Below are 23,895 nucleotides of genomic sequence, written 5' to 3' on the forward strand. Positions count from 1 at the left end.
CCGAGTGTACTTTGATGTCTGTTCATTTTACCGACAGATTGCGAAAAACTCTTGATCGACGCCCACAGGCATGAGTAGTCCTACAATGGGTCAGATGGCAAATTTACGAACATATACGTAAAGGCAACGGATAGTCAGAACAGGGTCTTCTGAAACCATGCCTGATAACGACTATAGTTGAAAGCAGTAACCTCATTGTGCATAAACCAGTTTCTTTCGCACTGAAACTTCCACAGTAAAATAATTATTTATTTTATTTAAAGTTATTTTATTTTGTGTGCAGACATTCAATGCTGCACACAAATTCCTCATATGATATTCTTTAAATGGACATAAAGCTATAATTACTGTCATATATTAATACTTTTCCATGACTGAAACAATTTGATATTCACATAATTAAACTGTCTGTTTCCAATTAGAGAGAAAATTCCGCTGCCGCGAAAGAATGCCCAGTTTTTTTAAACCGATATATAATTTATTTTTAAGTCTTTTTAAAAACAAAAGTAATATTTTAAATAAATTATCACTGATAAATTTCCCTTCATAGATTTTAAATACATCTTGGATTATGCATAGAAATGTATCCAAATGTGAATACTTTTTTAAAAAAATGTGTAACAGAAAATCTACATGTTTAGATAAGGTATACATCGAACTTTTATGACTTTTATGCATCATTAGTAAGATGTTTGGCAGTGTGGTAAAGAAAACAGTTTCGTTTATTAAAATTCATAAGTTTTTATTATAATATTGATTTTATTTTTAGTGTTACGGGGATTTCTCCTTAGCGGAGACAAATTGTAATGTTCGCACTAAAATTATTTATTTTAACTAATTCTTGTTCTTTTTTCAATAAGCTAATTTTTTCTGTGAAATTTTTTAAATTGTAATGCAAATAAATAAACTGCCACTTCAATATAAACTTTCTTATACTTTTTTTGCTAAAAACTGCTTGAGAGATACATAAAAGAGAAATGAAATCTCTGATTTTATAGACTTGAAAATATAATAACTCAGAAACATTTCAAGTTGTTTCAAGAAAATGCCGATAATACTTGTTAAGTCTCAATATCTAAAAAAGCGAATAAAAACGAAATTTCTGAAAATAAAGGAATCGATAAAAAAGTTATTAACCCACCTTTTGATTGTCAGTCAACTATACTCCAGTGTATAATGTCTACATATTATTTTTATTAAAACTTTATTTTATTTTTTTAGAGAAAATTTTACTAAGAGAAACAAACATAGAGTATATTAAAAATTATAAATTTCATTAATCACAAAATATATATATTAGCGAAACAAAAGTATTTTCAAATTACCAGTTTTAAATGTTAAAATAAGTGCTTTTTTTTAAATTTCAAATAAAGTTTCTTAGCTACATTTCTTGGAAAACTTTTAACAAATTAGTATTGTCTATAAGTAAGGCACAGCAAAATGCGGTGTTTGTGGCCCTCGGAACTATATAGTTTTAGGAGTTAAAAGTACTTAACTCTAATGTAATATATTATTTCGAAGAAATAAATAATATTTATATTTAATAACTTTAATAATTTCATATTTAAAAATAAATACTGTTTAAATAGTAAATAAAAGTTAATAATAAAAAATAATAAATAATAATTAAAAAATAAATAAAAGTAAAAATTTCAAATACTGTTCAACAAAATCGTAAAAGGTTTTAAAGATCGTTATTTGTAAAAGTCTCTTCCTCCCTTTGTGTATTTTACCCTTTAACAAGGTAATCCAATAGAGATTCGCATGAATCTTATACTATTAATATAATTATCGAAAAAAAAAATGCCTTCGGTTGCTTAACTGTTTAAATATACAATTTATAAATAAAAACATATTATAGATGCATTAGTAAAAAGGATAGTATCTATGGCTTGTTTATTCATTAAGAATGTAAAAGTCAAGCTGAGTTTATAAGATACTCTTATATAACTCACATAGAATAAAATTATTTTACACAAATTTAATATATAAGTTAAATAATTCCCAAGTTTGAATTTTGCAAAGTATTTAGAAAACTTTAATAAATCTGATCAGTCAAATACGATAATATTATCTATATTTATTGTTCCGATACAGATTACTAAAAATTCGAAGCTACTCAAACAAAAATTTATATCAATCAGTTAATAATTTAATTACGTTGAATTTAATGACAGAAAAGATATACCATCTAAGAGATTCCTATCTCCCAAATATCCGATTTTATCAGTATCAATAAATGATAAACAGAAAAAAAGTTCTTCAATCATTTACTAAAAAAGATATGTTTTTTTCTTACATATCTTATGCATAAAATGAGTTAAACTATTTCTGATGTCAATCGTAATAAAATGCATTAAAAATCATGTTATTAATTGCATTTTTGGCAAATGTTTTATCTGGTCGGTTAAACGCTTTCTACCGAGTTCAATCCTTCTGAGTTCCCACAGAATTAGTTGACGAAACCACAAATCAATCTTGGTCAGGGAACTCTGATCCCCATAGAGAACATCTGCCGAAAACCTTAAACGTCAGAAATCTCCTCAGATCGACACCTCCGAAAGAAAGAGTGTAAAGAAGGAAAAGAAGGGGTGTCCCCCGCAGGAGGACAGGACACGCCAGAAATAGATTTTAACTTCAGGGAAACCATTTTCTCTCCTCCACCTTAATTGAGGTCCTAAAGGGAAAGGGAGAAATCTGTGAATGTGTTGAAAAGTGAACGGATCGGTTATTCTTAGAATTACAGAATCATTGAAATCATTCGAAACCGGATATCACTTCTTACGGGAAGTGTTTGTAAGTATGAAGTCATTGCTTGTTCACTGGTATCAGTAATTTTTTGACTTTCAGTGACTTCGCACTTAACAATAACAGTATCTCATGAAGATATTTTCTAACTGCCTGTGACGTGACCCTCTATTGGCATTCATTCTGCAGGCGCCATCTAAAGACAAAATATAGAACTAAAGCGAACATTTTTCAAAAATGACAATTTATTTCAATTTTTCATAAAATACTTTACTCCAATAAATAAATTAAATAAATGTTTAAAAAAATAGAAATTAGAAATTTAGCTTTAATAGGTAAATTCAGTCTATCACACGTTACTTAAATTAACAAATTAAATATTAATTATAATTAATAATTTTATTAGTAATACTAATTAAAATTTTTAATAAAAATGTGATTAAAATAACAGTTATTTGGAACAAATATTTAAAAGCAACAATAGCATAAATATTTATTATTAAAAAAATCGTGGATTATGCATCTCTATATAGATTTTGAATCACGATATACAGTAACAATCGATTCAATCTGTCCAGATCGGTTGAAACTTGAGAATTCATGCATTCGTAAGGAGAGGCCCTTACATTCTGACACGCATTCTAGAAAAAAATTTACCATGTAGTTAGGGATGACGAATATATATAAGAGGGATGTGATTGAAATCCTTGATATGATCTTACTGGTGATATTTCGATTACAAGTCATGGATCACGATAAAAAGTAGCAATCGATACGATCTGTCCAATTGAAGCTCTCGAACACAAATTCAATCATGCATAGGGAAAGTCCCTTACACACTGATACACGTTCCAAAATAGTTGTGGCGGGCGGCGGGGATTATTTGTCACATGTAGAGTTTTTGCAGATATTCATTGCTCCAAACAAATTTCATATGTGATATCCTTAAATGGGTACAAACATCATAGTTACTATTTTTCCATGATTAAAACGATTTGATATTCGCAAAATTAAATTTTCAGCGCCGGGTTAGCTTGAGAATTCCGCTGCTCTGAATAATTGCCCAATTTTTAAAATAACAGATTTATGGCTTATTTTCAACCGCTTTTAAAAAATAAAAGTGATTTTTTAAATAAATTGCCATGATAAATTTCTCTTCATGGATTTTTAGAAACATCTTGGGTGATGCACAGAAATTTATCCAAATGTAAATATTTTTTAATGTATAACAGAAAATCTAACATTACGTATATATAAATACATTTGTTTATATATCATCAATATTATGGTTGGCAATGTGGTAAAGAAAAAAATACATCGTTTATTAAAATTTCCTGGATTTCAAAATTTCACGGTAAAATTTATAATGTTCGCATCAAAAATATTTATTCATTTATTTTTGCAATAAACTGATTTTCTTTGAAATATTTTTTAATTGAAATGAAATTAAATAAATTACCACTTTAACATAAAATTTCTGTTTTTTTCCTCTCTTCTACAAAGTGTTCTAGAGGTATATAAAAGAGAAATGAAATCATTAGACTCGAAAATATAATCTCATAAATTTGCAAAAAAGTTATTTCAAGAAAACATCAGTAATGTTTACTGAGTCTCAATCAATCTATACTAAAGACTGAAAAAAATCGAATTGAAATTTCTGTAAGTAAAAGAAGATAAATTTCTGAAAAAGAGTTGCAAACAGCCTTTCAATTGTCAGTTATGTATATTCTAGATTGTATTGTCAACATATTATTTTTATTTAAGTTATATTTAATTTCTTCAGGGAAAGTTTTAATAAAAGAAACGATCATAAAGTATATTGAAAAATCTCAAAACTCCATTAATTATAAAATATTTACTATCAAAACTAAAATTCCTTTAAACTAACATTCTTACATATTAAAATAAATGCTGCATTTAAAAAAAATGTCTATTGTAAAACTTTAGCCATGTTTTATAGAAAATGTTTAATAAATTGGTATCGTATAGAACATAGCTAAAAGAGGTGTTTGTGTCTCACAAAACTATATATTTTTAGGAATTAAAAAAAAAAATAACAGTAAAATTAATACATTATTTTACTAATATAAATATTATAAATATAAAGGTTTTAAAGATTATAATTTATAAAATTCTTCTCTTATCTTTGGATAGTTTACCCTTTAACAAGATAATCCAATTGGGATCCCCATAAATATCAAACATAATTTTATAGCGGTATTCGTAAAAATGACACTTATGGTTTATCTTTTACATTAGGAGTGTAAAAATCTAGTTGAGCCTATAAGATACTCTTATGATTCGCATAGAACATAATATTTCCCTATAAATTAAATAATATAAGTATTTCCCAGATTTGGTTCTTGTACAATATTAAGAAAAAATAAGAAATCTGATGAGTTAAATACGTTAATATTGTCTATATTTGTTGTTCCTATGCAAATTACTAAAAATTGAAAGCTATTCAAACAAAAATAGTAAATCAGTCAATAATTTGATTTAATTTCACTTAACAATAGAAAAAGAGTATAATCTAAAATATTGCTGCCCCACAAATATCCGATTTAGTCAGTGTCAATAAATGATTAATTACATTGACATTACGCGGCCTCAACCAACACCTCTGAAAGAAAAGAAGGGGTATCGGCTGATCCCCGACCCTCCCGGGGGAGGAAAGGAAATGCCAGAAACATAAAACATTCTTCTCTTGTTTTCTTAGGATATGTATTCTCCTATCCCCTTAATGGGAATAAAGAGAAAAGGAGAAATCTGTGAATGGGTTGAAAAGTCAATGGGCCGGTTATTCTTGGAATTATCGTATCATTTAATCGCAAATCTCTGAAAGTGGAGTTATCACATGAAAGTGTGAAGTCACCGCTCCTTTGTGACCTTGACTTTCAGATATTCGCACTTGACAATGCACTATCCCATAAAGATCCTTTCTAATTGTCTGTGACATGACTTTCTAATGCCATTAATTCTGCTCTCTCTTCAGACGCCATCTATTGGCAGAAAATAGAACTTAAGTGAAAATTTTTAAGAAATGACATTTTTTTAATTCAGTTTTTTCAGAAAATGCTTTACTCCAAGAAATAAATTAAATAAATGGATTTAAAAAAAAATCAAAATTAAAAAGTAAGCTGAAATAGATAAATTAAGTCAATCACACTCTACTTAAATTAGCAAATTAAGTATTAATTACAATTAATAAATTTAATATTTAATACTAATTATAATTTATAATCAACAGTATGATTGAAATAACAGATGTTTGGAACAAATATTTAAAAATAACAATAGCAAAATTATTTGTTATTCAAAAAATCGTGGATTATGCGTCTCTATATGTAATTGTGGCCGGACTTATGATGACCACAGCATGCTTAATGACTACATGCAGAGACCCTCTTATTTTCTAAAGAGATCGGCAGAAGTCTCCTGAAACTACAGCGTGATAATGGCCATCACTGGAAGCACTAAGCCGCTTATCACATTACACGTAAACAAGATTTCTTTCTCGCTTAAACCTCCATAGAAATATAATAATCTTCAAGAAGTTAATGCAGATATACGATGCTCAAAAGAAATTTTATATTTAATATCTCTTAAATGGATATAAATGCCAAAATTATTGCAATTGTTAATATTGTTTGAGATAAAAACGATTTAATATTCACATAATTATATTCTTTGACCCCAGTTAGCATGAGAATTCCGTTGCCCTAGGGCCCAGGGTAGTTTTGAGTTCATGAAAACAGCACAGAATGAAATAATCTTTTCTCTTAGAGAATTTTCAAGAGAAGGATACATGCTGTTGATCAATTGTCAACAATGAAAGAAAAATTATTGATGGTAATTTGCGAATTTAGTGAATGGATTTAAAAACATAATCTTGCGTCGTGAATTATTCAGTAGCATGTTTCTTCTTCCCTTAATTAACACTTAGCAAAAACTAGAACTAATCTTTGTGAATTTTTTAAAAACAAATATATTGTTTATTTTCAAGCCCATTGAAAAATAAAGTGATATCCAAAATGAATTACCACTGATAAATTTCCCTTTATAGATTTTTAAATATATTTTGGGTGATGCATAAAAATTCACCAGACTGTAAATACTTTATAAAATGTATAACAGAAAAATCTAAATTGTTTAGTTTATTAAAATTTCTAAGCTTTTATTATAATATTAATCTTATAATAAAATCTTAATCTTATATAAAATCTTAATCTGATATATAAATTATTAATCTTATATAAATTGAGTGTATCATGGATTTCTCTTTAACAGAAAAAATATAATGTTCACATTAAAATTATTTATTTTAACTAATTCTTTTTCATTTTTCTCTAAATTAAAAAAAATAACTTTTCGTTAAATATATTAAAAGAATTTTTATTTGAAATGCAAATATGTATATATTGCCAATTTAACATTAAAACTTTTCTTTCCTTCTTTTTTTTTCATTATAAAAGAGAAATGTAATCCTTAGTTTTATAGATTCGGACATATAATATATGACTTTATTTTAAGAAAATGTCGGTAATGTTTTCTGAAGTCTCTGAAATTAAACTAAAGATTAAAAAAAAAAAAAAAATTCCTGAAGATGAAGGAGGATGAATCGGTAAAGGGTTTTCATCTTTCCGACATCGATCCGCCTTTCGATTGTAAGTCTTTATATTCCAATATCTAATGACTACACATTATTTTTATTGGAAATGTATTTTTTGAAGGGCGTTTTAGTGAGAGAAACGCACATAGGAAACATTAAAAAATGAGGAAATTACAATAATTACCATTAATTACATTACCAAATACCATTAATTATAAAATACTTATTAGCAAAATAAAAATATATTCGAATTACCATTTTAAATGTTAAATCTTAAGGATTTTGTTTTATATCATAAGTGATGATGGAAGCTCTTATCGATGGCAGCTGATTCTGTTGAAGAGCAGAATTCTAGAAGTTCTATGACAGATTCAGGATATCGCAAGAGAAGGGCACTTTGGAGTCATGAGAGAGTTAAATGAAAAGCCCCATACATTACAATGGTTACTCTTAGATTTATAATAATTTCCAAATATTTTCTTTTAATATCTTTTTTTTAAATAAAATTATAGGAAGGATTTTGTGTACATTCTCTATTTTTGGAAATTAAAATTTTAATTGCAATTTAACAATGGTAAAACCTAAGTAAAATTGAGTGATAAGCTGGAAATTCTGCTTTATATATTTTCTATTAAATAAATTCCGGACACTCTTTTTATAGAACTTGGTTGACATTTATTAACACGTGTTTATTGTTTAGTATTCTCTCTCTCTCTCATTTTTTTTTTTTTTTTTTTTGCCCAAGCTTTATTTTTATATCTCAATTTTTATTTTAGTTAACGTCCTTGGACAGACTGCCAATTATAAAATAAGTAACGCCCTCTTCCATTTTTATCACCATTCCTCCGGTATATTTTATATGTATGTTTAATCTGTTAATAGTCTTTTGTTATCTGAGAGTCGACATAATTATACAAGTGAAGACTGTATATAAACCCTCCCTGTTCTAAGTGAATCAAACAGCTGCCAATATTATCTCTCCCCTCTGCTGCGGGATGAGCACTTTTTTTTTTTTTTGATAGTCTTGTCTCTGTTCAAGGCATGTTTGAATCAATAATTCAGCAGGGTGTCCTGGATGTATATTCCCATTCTCTACCCTATATCAAATATGGGAGAAAATCAGGTAATATCGTTGGCTGACATCGAAGCTAATACAGATGAGAGAGGAAAATTTCATTATAAGCGAAGCTTAAATTTGTTTCAATTAATTTTGTCTTGGGTGTCGCATTTGGTAATTTCCGAATACGAACTACGCCTTTGTGTTTAATTGAGTTAATTGTTTAATTGATGAAAATGAAACGATTATAATAAATATGACATTCAAGAATTTGCTTCCGAATTCCGAAAATGAAATTGTTGAAAGCAATGATGTAGTTTTCATCAGATGCAATTTAAAATCCATGGTCCAAACCAATAATATATTTCTTAATAAAGCTTTTGAAGGCTTTTTTCTGTGTTGTTTTAGGTGTATTACTGAATTAAAAAAGTTTAAATTAATAACAGTATTTATTCATATATTTCCTCTGCTGGGAATGTAAAATTTCAAGTGAAAGAATATTTTTTCTTTTACAGTAATGTCAATAATTAAAAAAAAGTTAATATTTAAGTTATTATTTAAGTTACTATAAATATTTCTAGAATTTATTATAAAATGAATGAGCCTTTTTTTAAAAAAAACTTTTACTTCTCGTATTTGCTGATAGATCTCATATTGTAAATATATTTGAAAATATTGCTTTCTGTCATTTATTCAAAAATTGTTTGATTAGTTTTAATATTTCCTTCTTAGAAATTATTAAAAACTGTGATGATTACAATTATTGCTTATATTCAGATTATAAAAGTACAATTATTTTTACTCTCCGAAAATATTAGAAATACAAGCGAACTATCAATAGATATTCCCTTTAAATTTTCAAAAAACGTTAGAAACTGTAACTTCTATCATATTTGTGTAATAAAAAATACAAACAAATATTTTCCCCTTAATTTAATATTATCGTTCTATTAAATTCTACTTGATTTATATTAACACATCTATTTATTATAACTGTTTCTAATTGAAACAGCTCTAATTTAATGTTATTGTCTTAATAATATATTTAGAACGTGATATTTTACCTATTATCACAAAATGCTCAATAATATTGTTACGATATCTCTACATATTTTCCAGCATTCAGAAAATCGCACAGCAGTGTGTAGACACCATAGAAGATATTACGCTTATAGGATTTGCACTATTTGACTTAAACTTGAGGCTACTGCTATCGCATTACATCATTTCTTTAGTTTTGAACATATTTTGTAATATTCATTATTATGTTTGGAAATATTAGTAAGAGTTTTTTTCCCTATACATGTCAATTATGAATAAAATAAATAATTTAGAACGAAAATCAAAAGAGCCTCCTAAATATTTTAATTAAAACGGAATATTATTTGTGCGAATTCAAAGTTAAACGATACGTGTTTTTCTGAGCTGAGAAATAAATACAATTTTATGAACAATGGTAAATTAAAAATGAGCTCTATTATAATCAAATTAAATTAATTCTTGAATTTTGACACTCACTACAGGGAACAGGTACTCAGTTCAGGTAAAATTCATCACATATTTCATATTTTTTTAAATTTTGGAGATCCTTCTTCAGTTTTTTTTGTTATTTGCTTTTTCTATTTATTACTTTTAGATTTTATTTATGTAAATTAATAGTTTATAAACTATTTAATTACTTCGGTGATAATTGAAGTACTTAATTGAAATAGTGAAATAATAGCAAACTGTTTAATAAATTAATTAGCTGAAATGCATGCTGATAGTTTAAACACTGAAAGCATGTAATTCATTATGGTAAAAAAAAAAGTAAGCTTACTTTAAATATTACATTATGCAGCAACTCGTGTTTGCATCATTAACATTTTCCAATTTTTTATGCTTTAAATTGTTTAATAAACTTAGTTGCCTAATTTTTTAATAGAAAAAGGAAAAATAAATGATAAAAAAAATCGATTGATGTTTTTAAAATTGATTTTTCCTTTGTTTCGTACATTTTTTACACTTAGAGATACATATTTACAAAAGTTTAGGATTTTCACGGATTTTTTGAAGAAAAATAAACGTGCTATAAGATTAAATTAAAGGTACTGCTATGATCCAAGGCTGATAACATTTGTTGCTCATAAATGGAGCAGACGACACATTACGAAAGCAGAGGGGAAAAAAAAAGAATGATACATTTAAATATTAAGATTTAAGATTTTATAAATTTCAGTAAACAAAGGAGAAAAAAAAAAGAAATGATACATTGAAATATTATGATTTAAGATTTTTTAAATTTCAGCTTCTTTTATTGATGTCTGATAGATATCTGTTTGTAAAAAGGCGAAATTAAATGCAACATAAGTCTACCCAAACACTTAACTTAGTTTTACGCCTTTAAGGTAGACCAGGCCAGTGAATCATAATCAAACTGATTTTTTTGCAGAAAAAAAATTATTAAAAAATCTCACCCTCTTTACTATCAGTGTCATATTCTACAAGATACTGTAAAGATATTCCATCACAACAGATGTTTTTATTTTTTATTTTTTTTATTTTCTGTTTTGAGAAAATTCGTAAGCAGACGGCATTAATTAGAATAAAAGGATTCGGTAAGAATTGCAAAAGGATAAATATTATCTGTTCATAATTCACTTTTAAGACAGCACTGAATGTCTTATTAGCATAATATTACATTCAATTATAAAACTTAATTTAACTTAATTCTTTAATGGATGTTTATTTAAGGATTCTTTTTAATTTTCATTTCTTACAAAATTGTTGCATATGTATAAGCCAACAATAGAAAAAAATTGTAAACATATTTAGTATTAGGGTTACTAGGAAAAATATTCTTCTTGCTTTTTTGTTTTTGTTTTGTTTTGTTTTGTTTTACCATATTGATGGCAAACTCAGGGACACACTAAACTAGGATTCAACAGGTTTTATTATATTAAAATTCTTTTTTTAAGGCTTATTTTTTTATTTTTAAAAAGTAGTTTGCAACATGTTAATTTTTTTATAGAATTTAAAAACTTCAATTCTTTTTTCTGAAGAATTTGTGGACAAATTGCTTTTCATTGGAGTAGATGGATAAGAATCGAAAAGAAATTTAAATACCGATGGAAGGAGTAACTGAATGATGGGTGCATTTACGAATTTAGCATTTTGTTAACAGCCTTGCAATATTCATGAGTTTTTACAATGCTGTCGCAGATACACTCAATTAATATTTTTGGGCAGATGCTAGGTTTTCAACATATTTATTCCAAATTAAAGGACAATTACTGTGAAGGTATGGAATGTGTCAGATATTTCACAGACAAAATTGATAGAAACAAACATGGGGATAAGAATTCCTCTTCTCTACCTGAAAGATGGAAATTCAATTCTGTAACGTGAAATGAACTTTTGAGCGCCGTGTAACTTTTTTGTAATTGCATCCATATTAAGTGATATAAAAATTTAAAAGTTATATTCTATTATATTAAGCCATCTCTCTTTAGACGCACATGTCATATATTTGTCAATATTTCAATTTTAATTATAATTGGTACATGAGCGATGATGATAATTTCACGATTCAGGAATGTTCTGGCATATGTTGTAGTTTTCAAATAATTCCTTCCATATTTTTAGACCAAATGAATGAAAACAGCACAAATAACGGAAAAAACAATTTAAAGGAGAAGAGGTACATTAATCAGTAGAGATGGTTTTACTGTCTCTGAGGTGTCTTATTGTTCAATCCCATCAGGAGATTCAGATGGAAATAATTCGTTGTAAGGATCATATCATTCGAGAGTTGGATCTTTGGATGGGATTTGTCGGAAAATGCTGGATGAAAACAAGCCTGATACACCGAATCGAGATGCTCCTGTAAAGATAAAATAGAAGTTTATTAAAATCAAGAAATAAATTCATTTCATGGATAAGGAAATTCAATTCAAATTTCAATTTTCTAAAGTAAATAAGTTAAGCTATCTTCCAATTTTATTTTTGTAAGACAAAAAGAACCCTTTCCCCTGAGTGTTTGCAAAAATATATCTCTAAATATTTATTTTTTTGGAAGAAAAGCTCAAAGAATGGAATAAATAACCGTCGAAGAAATTATTTTGGGGTTTAAGCTCTCATTTCTATACTCTGTCAGCTAACCAACTTTTAAGAAAGAAATATTTTATGCAAATTTCATTACTGTTATATAAACAAATACAATGTTTAAATTTGTTTTTTTTTTCATTCATTTTAATTCTGATGAAGAATGTAGTGTATCAGTAATTTTAAAGAAATTAATAAGATATAGCATTTTTGAAGTTCTTTATAATGACTGAAATGAGAATACTTAACGCTTCCTTCTTGAAAACATATAATTGGCAATATAATTATTTACTGAATACAAGGGGTCCTCTTATTGCTTCGAGAAGTAAAAGGACATAATTATATACATTTATTTGCTCATAAAAATAATCTGCGATTTTTTACATCATGGTAAGTATTTAACTATCAAAATCAAGCAATGTCAAAATGATGCACCGTACAGAATAGTGCATGACAAAAGTCATCCGAGTGTAAAAGATTAATTTTCGTTGTTTCTTTCTGAATATTCAGGTTTTTTGAAATGAAAACTATTTGAATTTTGATGAATATAAAGCAGGAATAGTTTAGTTAATCTTCACTCAGTCTTGGACTACCAACTAATCTCCTGTTCTCCATTGCATTTAGATCAAGCATCTTTGCTGACATATTCCATCCATCAATTGGTGTTACTGTGTCTCTTCAGGAAATGACGGTGGCTAATAAAGTTGTCCTATTGAAACTATTGTTAACCAATCAAATAATTTCATCAAACGGCAGTTAAAACAGCGGAAGTGAGTGTTCTTAGAAAAGGGGAGACTAATCAATATTTGAACATTCAGAAACAGATTGTAGCTTATACTTTTATCTTTAAACAAAACAAATAGGTTAAACTGCTATGTAATAATATTTATGGATGAAAATAAGTAAAATTCATTTAGTGATTGCCGTCAAACATCCTCTTAGTTAAAAAGTCCTTAAAATTTCAGCCTAGATTTTTTTGTCTCTAATGCGCAAGTACATTGAAATTTTCTGATCAGTTCAACTCTATTCAAGAACTTTTATTAGTGTTTTTTTTTGTTCTTTTGAGGTTATTTAGTGAGAATTTAATTAAATGTTAGTTTCATATTTATTTCATATATTAGTTCTAAGAAAGGGAGAAAAAATAGTGAACGGGACTTGGTTTCTCTTTTTAGTTTCAAATATTTGAGAATTTCACAGTACCAAAGAGGCTTTTTATTCCCTAAGATGTTGGTTAACTTCAATGATGTAAAAAAAAAAAAGGTGTTAGATCGGATGTTCTTATATTGTGAAATAACCCAACCAAATTTCATATTACATGTTCTCTAACGGTTTCATTAATGTATTTATTTGCTTTTCTCTCTAAATATGGAAAGGCGTTCAACAAACATTTTGACCAAACATAAGCTGTTATCCTAAATTTAAAGTCGAGACAATCCAGTTTTTGCGGCCTATAGTATATAAATGGACCAAATATCTTTCTTTGGAATAGCTGATCATCAGCCGTTATGTTTTGACATGATTTGTTATAGAATACAATTCTGATTAAATATGTTATGCATCTCTGCTACAAGTATACATTGATTTGTTCGAAGTATTTTAAATCCTATAATTTGGGATCAAACCTTAAATATGAGTCAATCTATACTCTTAGTGTACACCCCAGATTTTTTTTTTTTTTCATTTAAAAGAGAGAAATATTCTTGATTTTTTTTTTCCTGTACTATACTTTGCTTTTGAGCCCCCCACCCCCACCTTCTTCATCTTAATCATCGACATCTCGTGAAGCACTTGTCGGTTATCGACGTTTATCAATGAATTTACTTCATTTTATGATTCAGTGAAAACATCGCTTCCTTCAATTTCTGTAAAAAAAAAAAAAAAAAAAAAAAAATCAACCAGCATTTGGCCGCTGACAGCATATTCGCTGAATCCTACTGGAATATAATTTTCTTTAGATGAATAAGAATTTAGGTCCGAACCAGAATCGTTTTTACTTAAATTCCGCAACATTTTTTTTTCTGACAAATTTTGTGTGACATAAATAAGAAATCATGTGCCGAACTGTTCAACAAATGAATGAATCAAAAAGAAAATTGTAGAAAGAAAGGAATATCAGTTACTACAATAAAGCAAATGCTTTCAAGCACAAAGGATTGTAGGTGATCATCAAATTCTTTTTAGCACAATCTCTACTTATATTCACACTTTCCAATAAATCCTATTCACATGTCAAGACAAATAGTGCGTATATAAAATTAAAATCGAAAACATAGTCTGTACTATTTTTTCATCAGTCAGAATAACGACAGTTCGTCTTTTTAGGTATACACTTTAATAGCATCTGTAATAATGATCAAAACCAAATTATTCTTGCTCTATATATTCCTTATAAATATTTAAGAAAAGTCACTAAACAATTCGGATATCGAAGAAAAAGCAAGGAAAATATGAAAGTTTAAAATCAAAATAACAGCTCTCTAGTATTAACCCCTTAACTTATAACTACGGGCATAGCCCGTAGCACAATGATCGGGCCAAACGTAAATATCACGGGCATAGCTCGTAGTAGTATGATAGGGCTGGAACTACAAATAAATGTTATTGATTTATGTTATATTTTAGAGATCGATAATAATTCTTTTGTATATCTACCCCAATTATTACATCAGGTTGTTATTACCTATCCAAATCTCACAAAATTAAAGGAGTTGTGTCTTATACACTGTATTTACATTCCGTAAGGCGTGCGCGTAGAACTTAGGACCGATTTGCCAAACCGTGGAATGGCTCGAAGTCAGCGCAATCTTGTTTACGTTTTCGTCCCAAACGTTTGAAACGTAAATCATAGGTTAAGGGGTTAAATACGTTTAATACACTTACACACATTCTGTTCATTGTGTACTATATAAACCTTCCTAGCGATCATAGTCTAGAGACATCATAGCTATACCAAATACGTAATTGTCCGGTTTATCTAATGTCTAACTTTCGCGATATTTCAAGTCCCCCCTCCCTTTTTTTTTTATTCGTCATGTAAACTGCCCAGACATTAAACAAACTCTTTCTTTCTCAGTTTTCAACAATGGTAGAAAATCATTTGATTAAATATATGCTAAATCAATGAAAATGATTTAAATTTTAGCACAATCATGTAACCCATTGTTGAAAATTAGGTAAAAAATATTTTTAAAAATTTCCAAAGTTCTGAAAAAATTTGCAGTTAATTAAATTGATATCATTTAAAAGACTTTTCTTAGTTCTCAAACGATGCAAATTTTTTTTTGTGTAATATTTTCGGGTATTATCATGAAAAATTGGTACAACCTCGTTTAATTAATAATTTTTTTTAATTGCTGAGAGGTGCACATTATGGTTAGTAAGATAAGTTCCCCTGCATTAAATGTTAAAAGCTTGAAAAAATGCTACAGCACTAATAAGAACAAGACAACGATTTACTTTTACATAAAAAGAACATAACAAATTAAAAATAAATAAATAAGCAAGTACTGGTAGTTTTCTAGAGCTGGGAAAAATATTAGATTCTAGCCGGCTAGTTGACATAGTGGGTAGTGATAATTACTATAATATAGCTTCCATAGTAAGTAGTGGCAAGTCACCAAAGTATTCTCCTGGATGGTTATGATTCAATTGAAAGAGGAAGGCAAAATCTGACCATCCTTCCATATCGAATCTTATATTCCGGATTCTTTTGGAGAGACACGTTAGCAGGTTCAAGATGGCCATTTAAAACGTAAGCAGGCTTGAGCCTATCAACAGTTACAGTTCGTTTTTATCCATGTATGTCAAAGGTAAACACTTTGTCCATTCTCTATAGGACCTGTGCGGCCCATTATAAGGCTGTTCAAGAAGTTGACATACAGTGTCCTGCCGTATGAAAGCGTGAGTTGCTGCAGCCAGATCCTTATGCAGAAACTTCTTGTGTTTTAGGTGATTTGATGAAGGAACGGGTTGCAATCACTGGATGTTATTCTTTAAAGTCGTATGAATTCAGAAATTACAGGTTTGAATTTGCATGAGCGAAAAAATTCTCCAGGAAAACGCAAGGATTCATTGCAGAGTAGTACAAATAAGAAACACTTTTTAGACTTTCTCTGATTCACAGCATGGCCATTGGCAGAATACTCGTCCTACATAGAAAGGTGGGAGCATCTGATAACCTCTTTCAACTGTCAATGAAATCTCTCCACTATACCTTTTGAAATTCAATGATAGCTTATCGTTCGGATTCTCTGGGAAGATAAAAATCTATTCGCTTGAAATAGTTCAGTCTCGAACTGTGACCTAAGATCTGCAGTAATAATATCAGGTACTCCAAACTTTTCAAATAAAAAATTTGTTTCAAAATAGGTTTAGTTTTCATATCCCGCATCGGGGAAACTTCCAGCTTCTTTGAAAATCTATCGACATATGTGAGACAATAAGTATAGCCATCAAATGTTGGTAATGGCTCTATTAATTCGAGGCGTAATGACTGAATCGTGCTGAAATGAGAGGAAACAATCCGACTGGAGATGTGAAATGCCTCGATATTTTACATTTTTTCCGGAAATATAGTTTCTTGTGAAATGGATGCAATTTTTCTGTAAGAAAAGCCAATCCTTAATTTAGTCGTGGTTTTCCCTCCAAGAGGAGTTAGGTAATGAAGGTTATTGATAACAACTTTTGTGAAAATTTCTGGAATTTTAAGACATATGGTGCTAGTTGAAACATCACACATAAACTTTGATCCACATGCAAGTTTAATAGGTTTAAGATTCTACCCTCAACCAGTTTCCAACAAAGACTTAAGACTATTATCAAACTCCTATTCTCTAGCCATAGTTTCATAATAAATTGAATTGGCAAGTGAATTTCATCTCCACGTAAAAAAGCATCAGCTACTGCATTAAAAAAAAACCCTGAAATCTATTGGATATCAATCGAAAATTGTACTAGAAATTCTAATTATCTTGCTTGATAAGGAGAAAATTTGCTTGTTTTTTGATAGAAAGAAAAAGTAAGTCGTTTGTCATCACAATAAATTGAGAATCGTCTACTTTCCAGAAAATGTTGAAAATAACGAACAGCACAATAGATCGCAAGTAATTCTCGGTTATAGGCACTAAAATTTTTTTCAATAAAAGTTAACTAACGAGAAAAAAAATGCAAGTAGTTAAGTTCTGCTGGTTCAGAGCAGCACATAGCATATTTTAGCTAGCATATTTTTACACGCTTCAAATGAATCAAATGCTTCTGGTGCCCAATGTACTGGAGTTCTATCTCATTTTTTATTACTTTTGACTGTTAATAAACTGGAGGTTGTACATATGTAGCTTGGGGAAGAAAGCGGTGATAAAAATTAATCTTTGTTCGAAAACGGCGCAAATCAAATATCTAAACAGGCAATGGGAATTCGGAAACAGCTTTAACCTTTTCAAGCAAGGGAGAAATATTTTACTTTTCTACTAAATACCCAAGAAAGGGCAATTCTGCTCGGCCAAAACTTTATTTTAAATGTTTTTAAAAAACTTGATGTTGATGGAGTCGTTGATAAATCGGTCAATCACGCAAATGTATAGAGAAACCTTCTATAATATCTGGGTAAATATAATAATTTAAATGATTCAAATCTTCATCCATATGATTCTGAAATATTTTACCTTCATTCTTAAAGCCAAATAGTACGCGATTGAAATTAAAAAGTACTATTGGTATGGTTGCAATAGTTTTTTCGAAATTCAATCAATTAACTGGCATATGATTATAAGATTTCAACGCATCTAGTTAAGAAAAATTGTTTTGCCATTTATTTCCATAGAAAAATCTTCGATATGAGGGAAAGGATATTTATTCGAAATTGTAACTGCATTTAATCTGTGGAAATCACCAAAGATGCGCCGAGTCCTTTTTCTTTGCAAGGCTAATAGGATCTCCAACAGCTTTCAGAAGAGCATATAATGCATTATTCTAATAAAGATTGTAATTCATTTTTAAGCACTTTTATTATCTCAGGTGTAAGTAATCTCGGTTTACTGAAGACCAGAGATCCTTTAATGAGTATGCAATGATTTATAGAATGATTTATTGGTATAAAATTGAGAACAGGTTCGATTATATTGGGAAATTTAGAAAGCAATTGATGGTAAGGCGAATCATTAAAAATCATTGTTAAGCCGCTTAATGGGCTACTGCAAGTTTTGCCATTCACTTTTAAGGAGAGTCAGCTTGTCTAAGTCTGCACCTAAAATTAATTGAGAGACATTCGCAGTCACAAAATTTCAGGAAAGATAATCACCGTAACCAAGAAATAAAGTTAAAAGTTTAGAACCGTAAACTCGAATAATTTAAAAATTTAAAACATAAAAAACAAAATTCGTGTCTTATACATGTTTACATAAATTTGCATAAGAAGCCGAGAAAACAGAACAAGTTGCACATGTATCTATTAAAAATTTACGTTCAGATCTGCAGTCATAAACAAATAAGCGTACTTATCATCCCAATCGTCAGCAGCCGCTACATCTGACGATTTTTAACATGTTTCCAAGGATTCTTTAGCCTTATTAATATAGCATATATGATACCATTATTTCTTAGTATTAGAGGCTGCTTATAGAGATTGATCGAGATGGAGATTTTGATCTTCTATTTCTATTACTTAAATAAGTGTGTACACATTCGCTGAACCTGCTTTGACAGCTCCTCAGCGTTCAATTCTAGCGCTTTTAAAGAAAGAATCCTTGAAAACCATCACAATTCAAACCCCTGAAGCATTAGCTGTTGTTTCATTAAATTTATCACAGATTTGTGCTAATTTCTCAAAATCACCATCACAGACAAGATCTGTTGTATTGTAACAGGAAAACATTTCGATAAAAGGGTTTTTAAAACATCGTCTTTGATACAACCCTTATTCAATTCTTTCGCCTGCATTAAAAGTTGGGAAGGAATTTTTATCCTACATGCAAGTCTTGTATAAGAGCTTTAAAATTTTCGGAGTCAACATTTTGTTTAATTATTCTATTTTCTAATTGTGTGAATAGAGCGGTAGGAAGATGAGAACGAACTAAGTTACTTACGTAATCCAAAACATCACAATTCAAAATCGAGATTTCGGAACGGAATTTAGTACTTTCCGAAACAACTTCTGCAGCAGTAAACTGAGATTCTAAATTTAAAAATCACAACTCATGATTACTTTTTCGAAAAAGTGGAGCTTTAACTGCAGCATCACTCAAAGCAATAAAAGAATTTTAGTTTCAGTATCCATTTATAATTCTATAAAACAGGAACACGATCGAAAGAAAAAGTCAAAAATGAATCAGAAACATATTTGAAGTTTAAAATGATTTCAATCATTTCCACTAGTTGAAGCCGTAAACGGTATTAAAATCAGGGTCATCATGTTTGGAGGGAGGAAGTAGAGAATTTCCCTCACGTAAATTTTTAGAACTTCAAAAATGAACAAGAGCAAACAATGACTTATTTTTACAGAAAAAGGAAAGGAAGAAAATTTTAAAAAAGTAGCATCCTCTTTTTAGGGTTGGGGAAAAAGTATTAAATTCCCACCGGTCAGTTGTATAGTGAGCAGTGATAGTCGCTATAATCTAGTTAGTATAGCAGGTAGAGGCGAGTCAGCCACACATCTTCAGCCTCCAAAGTATATACATGCCAAGTGTGGTAATTCTAGGTCAAATGATTTGGTCTGTACATTGCATCAAGACACACACATTTCGTTATTAATAGAGATTTATGAAAAATTATTTTCATTTGATAAAGAATATGCTTTCATCTGAATGAAGGATAAATATGTACAAAATGTCAAAATACATGAAATATTGCTGCTAAGGGCACATTCTTTATTTGAAATGCTTGAAAGATATTAATGGTAGAATAACACGTTGTTTCTGTAATTCATTTCACTAGATTAATATAATTTTCTTAGTATATATTTTAGAGATTAGCTGTCTTTAGTGACTAATTGGTTTGCAAAGAATATTGGCTGTATTCAGTTTCAATGAAATCAAATCTCTTATTTTTTTATGGTTCCTCACCGAATAATTTTAAACAGCAAATTGTGTTATTTATGTCGAGCTGTTTTGGCAGTCATACACTTATTCTGTTGATTGGGTACATACAATGGTATCAATTCACATGAAGCTATATTCATGAAACTTGCTATTGTTTACTTCATGAAACATTGAATTGTAATTTTTTTTCGCAGAGCTGCAATTATGTTTTCTAATTCTTCATGTAAAATAAACAGTGAAAGCTATCATTCAAATAATACTGCGAACTTTATTTGTATTATACCAGCATGTGTGAAAGCAGTGTGATATATTGAAACATGATGCCAAAAAATATTATCTTTCAGTTTATGGCATATGAGTATTACATATTTTCTAAGAATGCTTTGTTAATATTTTCCACAACAGACTTCTTCACTGATAATAAAGATGAGTGTGTGTGTGTGTGTGAATATTGGCGCACACACAGTCTACAGACCAGACCGGTTGACCTAAAGATACTAAATTTGAAACATATATAATTAGAAGTCTGGAATGTTCACCTCACAGCTATTTTTTTTAAAAAAATTCAAACAGAATTTCGATTAAAAATTAAATAAAATTTTTACACTTGTTTGCCATAACTTCAGAAGATATTACAGTACAAAAAGGAATTTTACATCCTCCTAAGATTAAAAAAAAATATATCTTTTAAACGTTTTTATGTTATTGTATTTCTGTATTAAATCAATTTTTAAAAAATATTTTAAGCATAATGTCCAATAAGAATTCCGAACGAATATTAAACGTATCACGAACAATAATACAAAGGAAGAAAAGCTAAGAATTCAGGAAGCAGATCAAAGCGGTTGATAAAAATCACTGCTAAAGTTGCAGATACATTTTCGTTTTTGTTTCACGATCCAAATTATTATCCTGTTCCTAACATGCATCATTACTGGCAAAGCAGGTCACAGCAAAGTAAGCAATATATTTATTTAAATCTGGAAAAAATAGAAAAAAAAAGATTTAAATTTATTAAAATACTATTAACATGAAGAAAAATGCCAAATTTATATTGTTTAAGGTTAGAAATTAGGTTACATTGTTAAAGTGTATCAATTTTTTAACGAATTTTAGGGGAACCGACAAAAAAATTAATAGTAATATGAGCGGCATAAAGTTTCTGTGAATCGTATATCTGTGTTTGCGTGTTGCTACAGGCATGACCATTTGACTTAGAGCTACGAAAGATAACACATGCATACTCTGGAAAGTAGGGATAGACACATCAGAGCGAATTTTTTTAAAAAAAATTAAACTTAAAAATTAAAAAAAATTAATTAATTAAAAATTAAACAAAATTTCGACATTTCCCTCAATAACTTTCGAAAATATTATAGTACAAAATGATTTTTATGTCATCTTAAAAAAAAAAAAAAACACCTTTTCAATACTGTTTCAATACGGAAACCCATTTTTTAACATATAAAATAGGTTTTTACCTTTAATCAATTAAAAAATATTTTAAGCATATTTTCCAACAATATATTTTCCAAAATATAAAAATAAAATTTAACCTGCATGTTATACTTTGCTTGAAAAAAATTAACTTCGATTAATGTGTTGCCATCACGCTGATAAAGGCTCAAATTAAATGATGAAGTTAATTCTCATTACAAACTAAATCCAGAGAAATGCAATTTTTAGCATATGTCTGTATGAAATAAAATAAATATGAAACATGATATTTTATAGAAAAAATAAATGTAACAAAAAAGTTTCTGCGACTCTTAAGATCCCTGCGTTATTAATTCAATAATGCTGTTATTTAAGGCAAACACAGTTTTATATACATTGCATATTCACGTTAATTGGGGCTCAATAACTGTTTTCTGAAAGATGAGTAATAGACATGCCTATATAATAAGAAAAATGATCTAAATGAAGTGAGTAATTATGTTTTATGTGATCTGAGTCAATAAACATTCTGATGAATAATGTTTTTCATATTTTTATACAGATTATCGGTCCTGTGAGTCATATTTGTTAAAATGTTCTTGAGACACTACCATTTTAAATAAAAAGAAAGGCCCCTCTATTGCGATTAAAACTAAGTGAGTTGTGAAAATTTGTATATTGCTATTTTATAAAAAACGAACGGTTTTTAGACAATTCCATTGATTGTTTCAAAAAAGACAGCTAAGCAGCAGCCAGAGTTTCTTCAAGGCAGGTGGTCTAAAATTACGAAATTGCTGATTATTCTAAAATAGTGATATTCAAAACTTCATAACTCGACCAGATTTACTCACAGAAGAGAGAAACGTTATTATTATTTTTTTTTATTTAAAGGGTGGAGTGTCAAGAATATTTCACAGAATATGATTATTTAGGACCGAAGACTGTATAAAATTTAAACTTCATAATTTTTTCAGAAATACATTTATTGACTGAAAAAAATGTATTATTTACGTCATTTAAGTCCTTTTGAAAATAAATCTAAAAACTGAATTTTATGATGAATCAGAGAAATTTTTATTAAATAATTCTGATACTAATATGATAATATCTGAGCTAATCAATCGTTTTATATCAGGGTACGCATATTTGTAGTTAATTACGTCTTTGCGCATCGCCACAAAGTAGAATATTTTATGCAATCAATTATTTCATCCGCTGATGTCAATGAAGGAATTGTTACAGTTTGCCTGAAATCTCTTGCAAGCATTAATGCATTCCGAAAGGATTAGATGTTTCTACGCAAATCTTGCAATGATCGATAAAGAAGCTTGAGCGAATTTTTATGCGCCATTTTGAATTATCCCAAACAATAAATTTTAATTTCTGCCATACTTTTACCATGCCGTATGCTTTGCATATGCTGCAAATTGGAGTTTCAATGAATAGCATGTTCAATGACTATTTCAAAGTGGAATGGGTAGTTTTTCCAACTGGCAGTCCTTCCAACGTTCTGGTAGCAATGTCGCAGATATTTCGGACGCAAGAGCGAACACTAGATCATTTTGGATGGAATTGCTGCCAGAATTAATCTAATAAGGAATGTTTTATCAGTACCTTCTGGAACAACTAAAAAAGATTTCTCCAGCCCCGTTATCGACAATTTGTACAATTTAATCGTAAATGTATATTTTGCTCAAGCATTTGCTTAGGAATATTTGATTGCACATATGATAAAAGGTCACCCGTGTTGTATTTGCTTACGACGCATTTTTACATCGAACGAAGCAGTAGCAGAAGGATTCGGAAATAGGATTCCAATGCAATTGAGAACTTTATCCGTGATTTCTATCCGCTTCTTTGTAGATTTCTGCTGTGAAATCCTTGTTCATACTTGAATTTTCCTTGCATATTCGACGGAAAATATCTTT

The 23,895-nt window shown here is 29.0% G+C and overlaps 1 protein-coding gene across 1 annotated transcript in view; it reads right to left on the bottom strand.

The window, feature by feature from the left end:
* Positions 1 to 12,066: 12,066 nt before the first annotated feature.
* Positions 12,067 to 23,895, bottom strand: part of LOC129958669 (uncharacterized) — a 57,815-nt gene continuing 45,986 nt past the window's right edge. The window contains exon 9 of the mRNA XM_056071298.1: positions 12,067 to 12,279. Coding sequence (XP_055927273.1) covers positions 12,197 to 12,279 — 83 coding nt within the window. The 3' untranslated portion in view covers positions 12,067 to 12,196. The remainder of the gene's footprint in view (positions 12,280 to 23,895) is intronic.

The sequence above is a fragment of the Argiope bruennichi genome, chromosome X1 (assembly GCF_947563725.1).
Source record: "Argiope bruennichi chromosome X1, qqArgBrue1.1, whole genome shotgun sequence".
In the NCBI taxonomy this organism is placed as follows: Eukaryota; Metazoa; Arthropoda; class Arachnida; order Araneae; family Araneidae; genus Argiope; species Argiope bruennichi.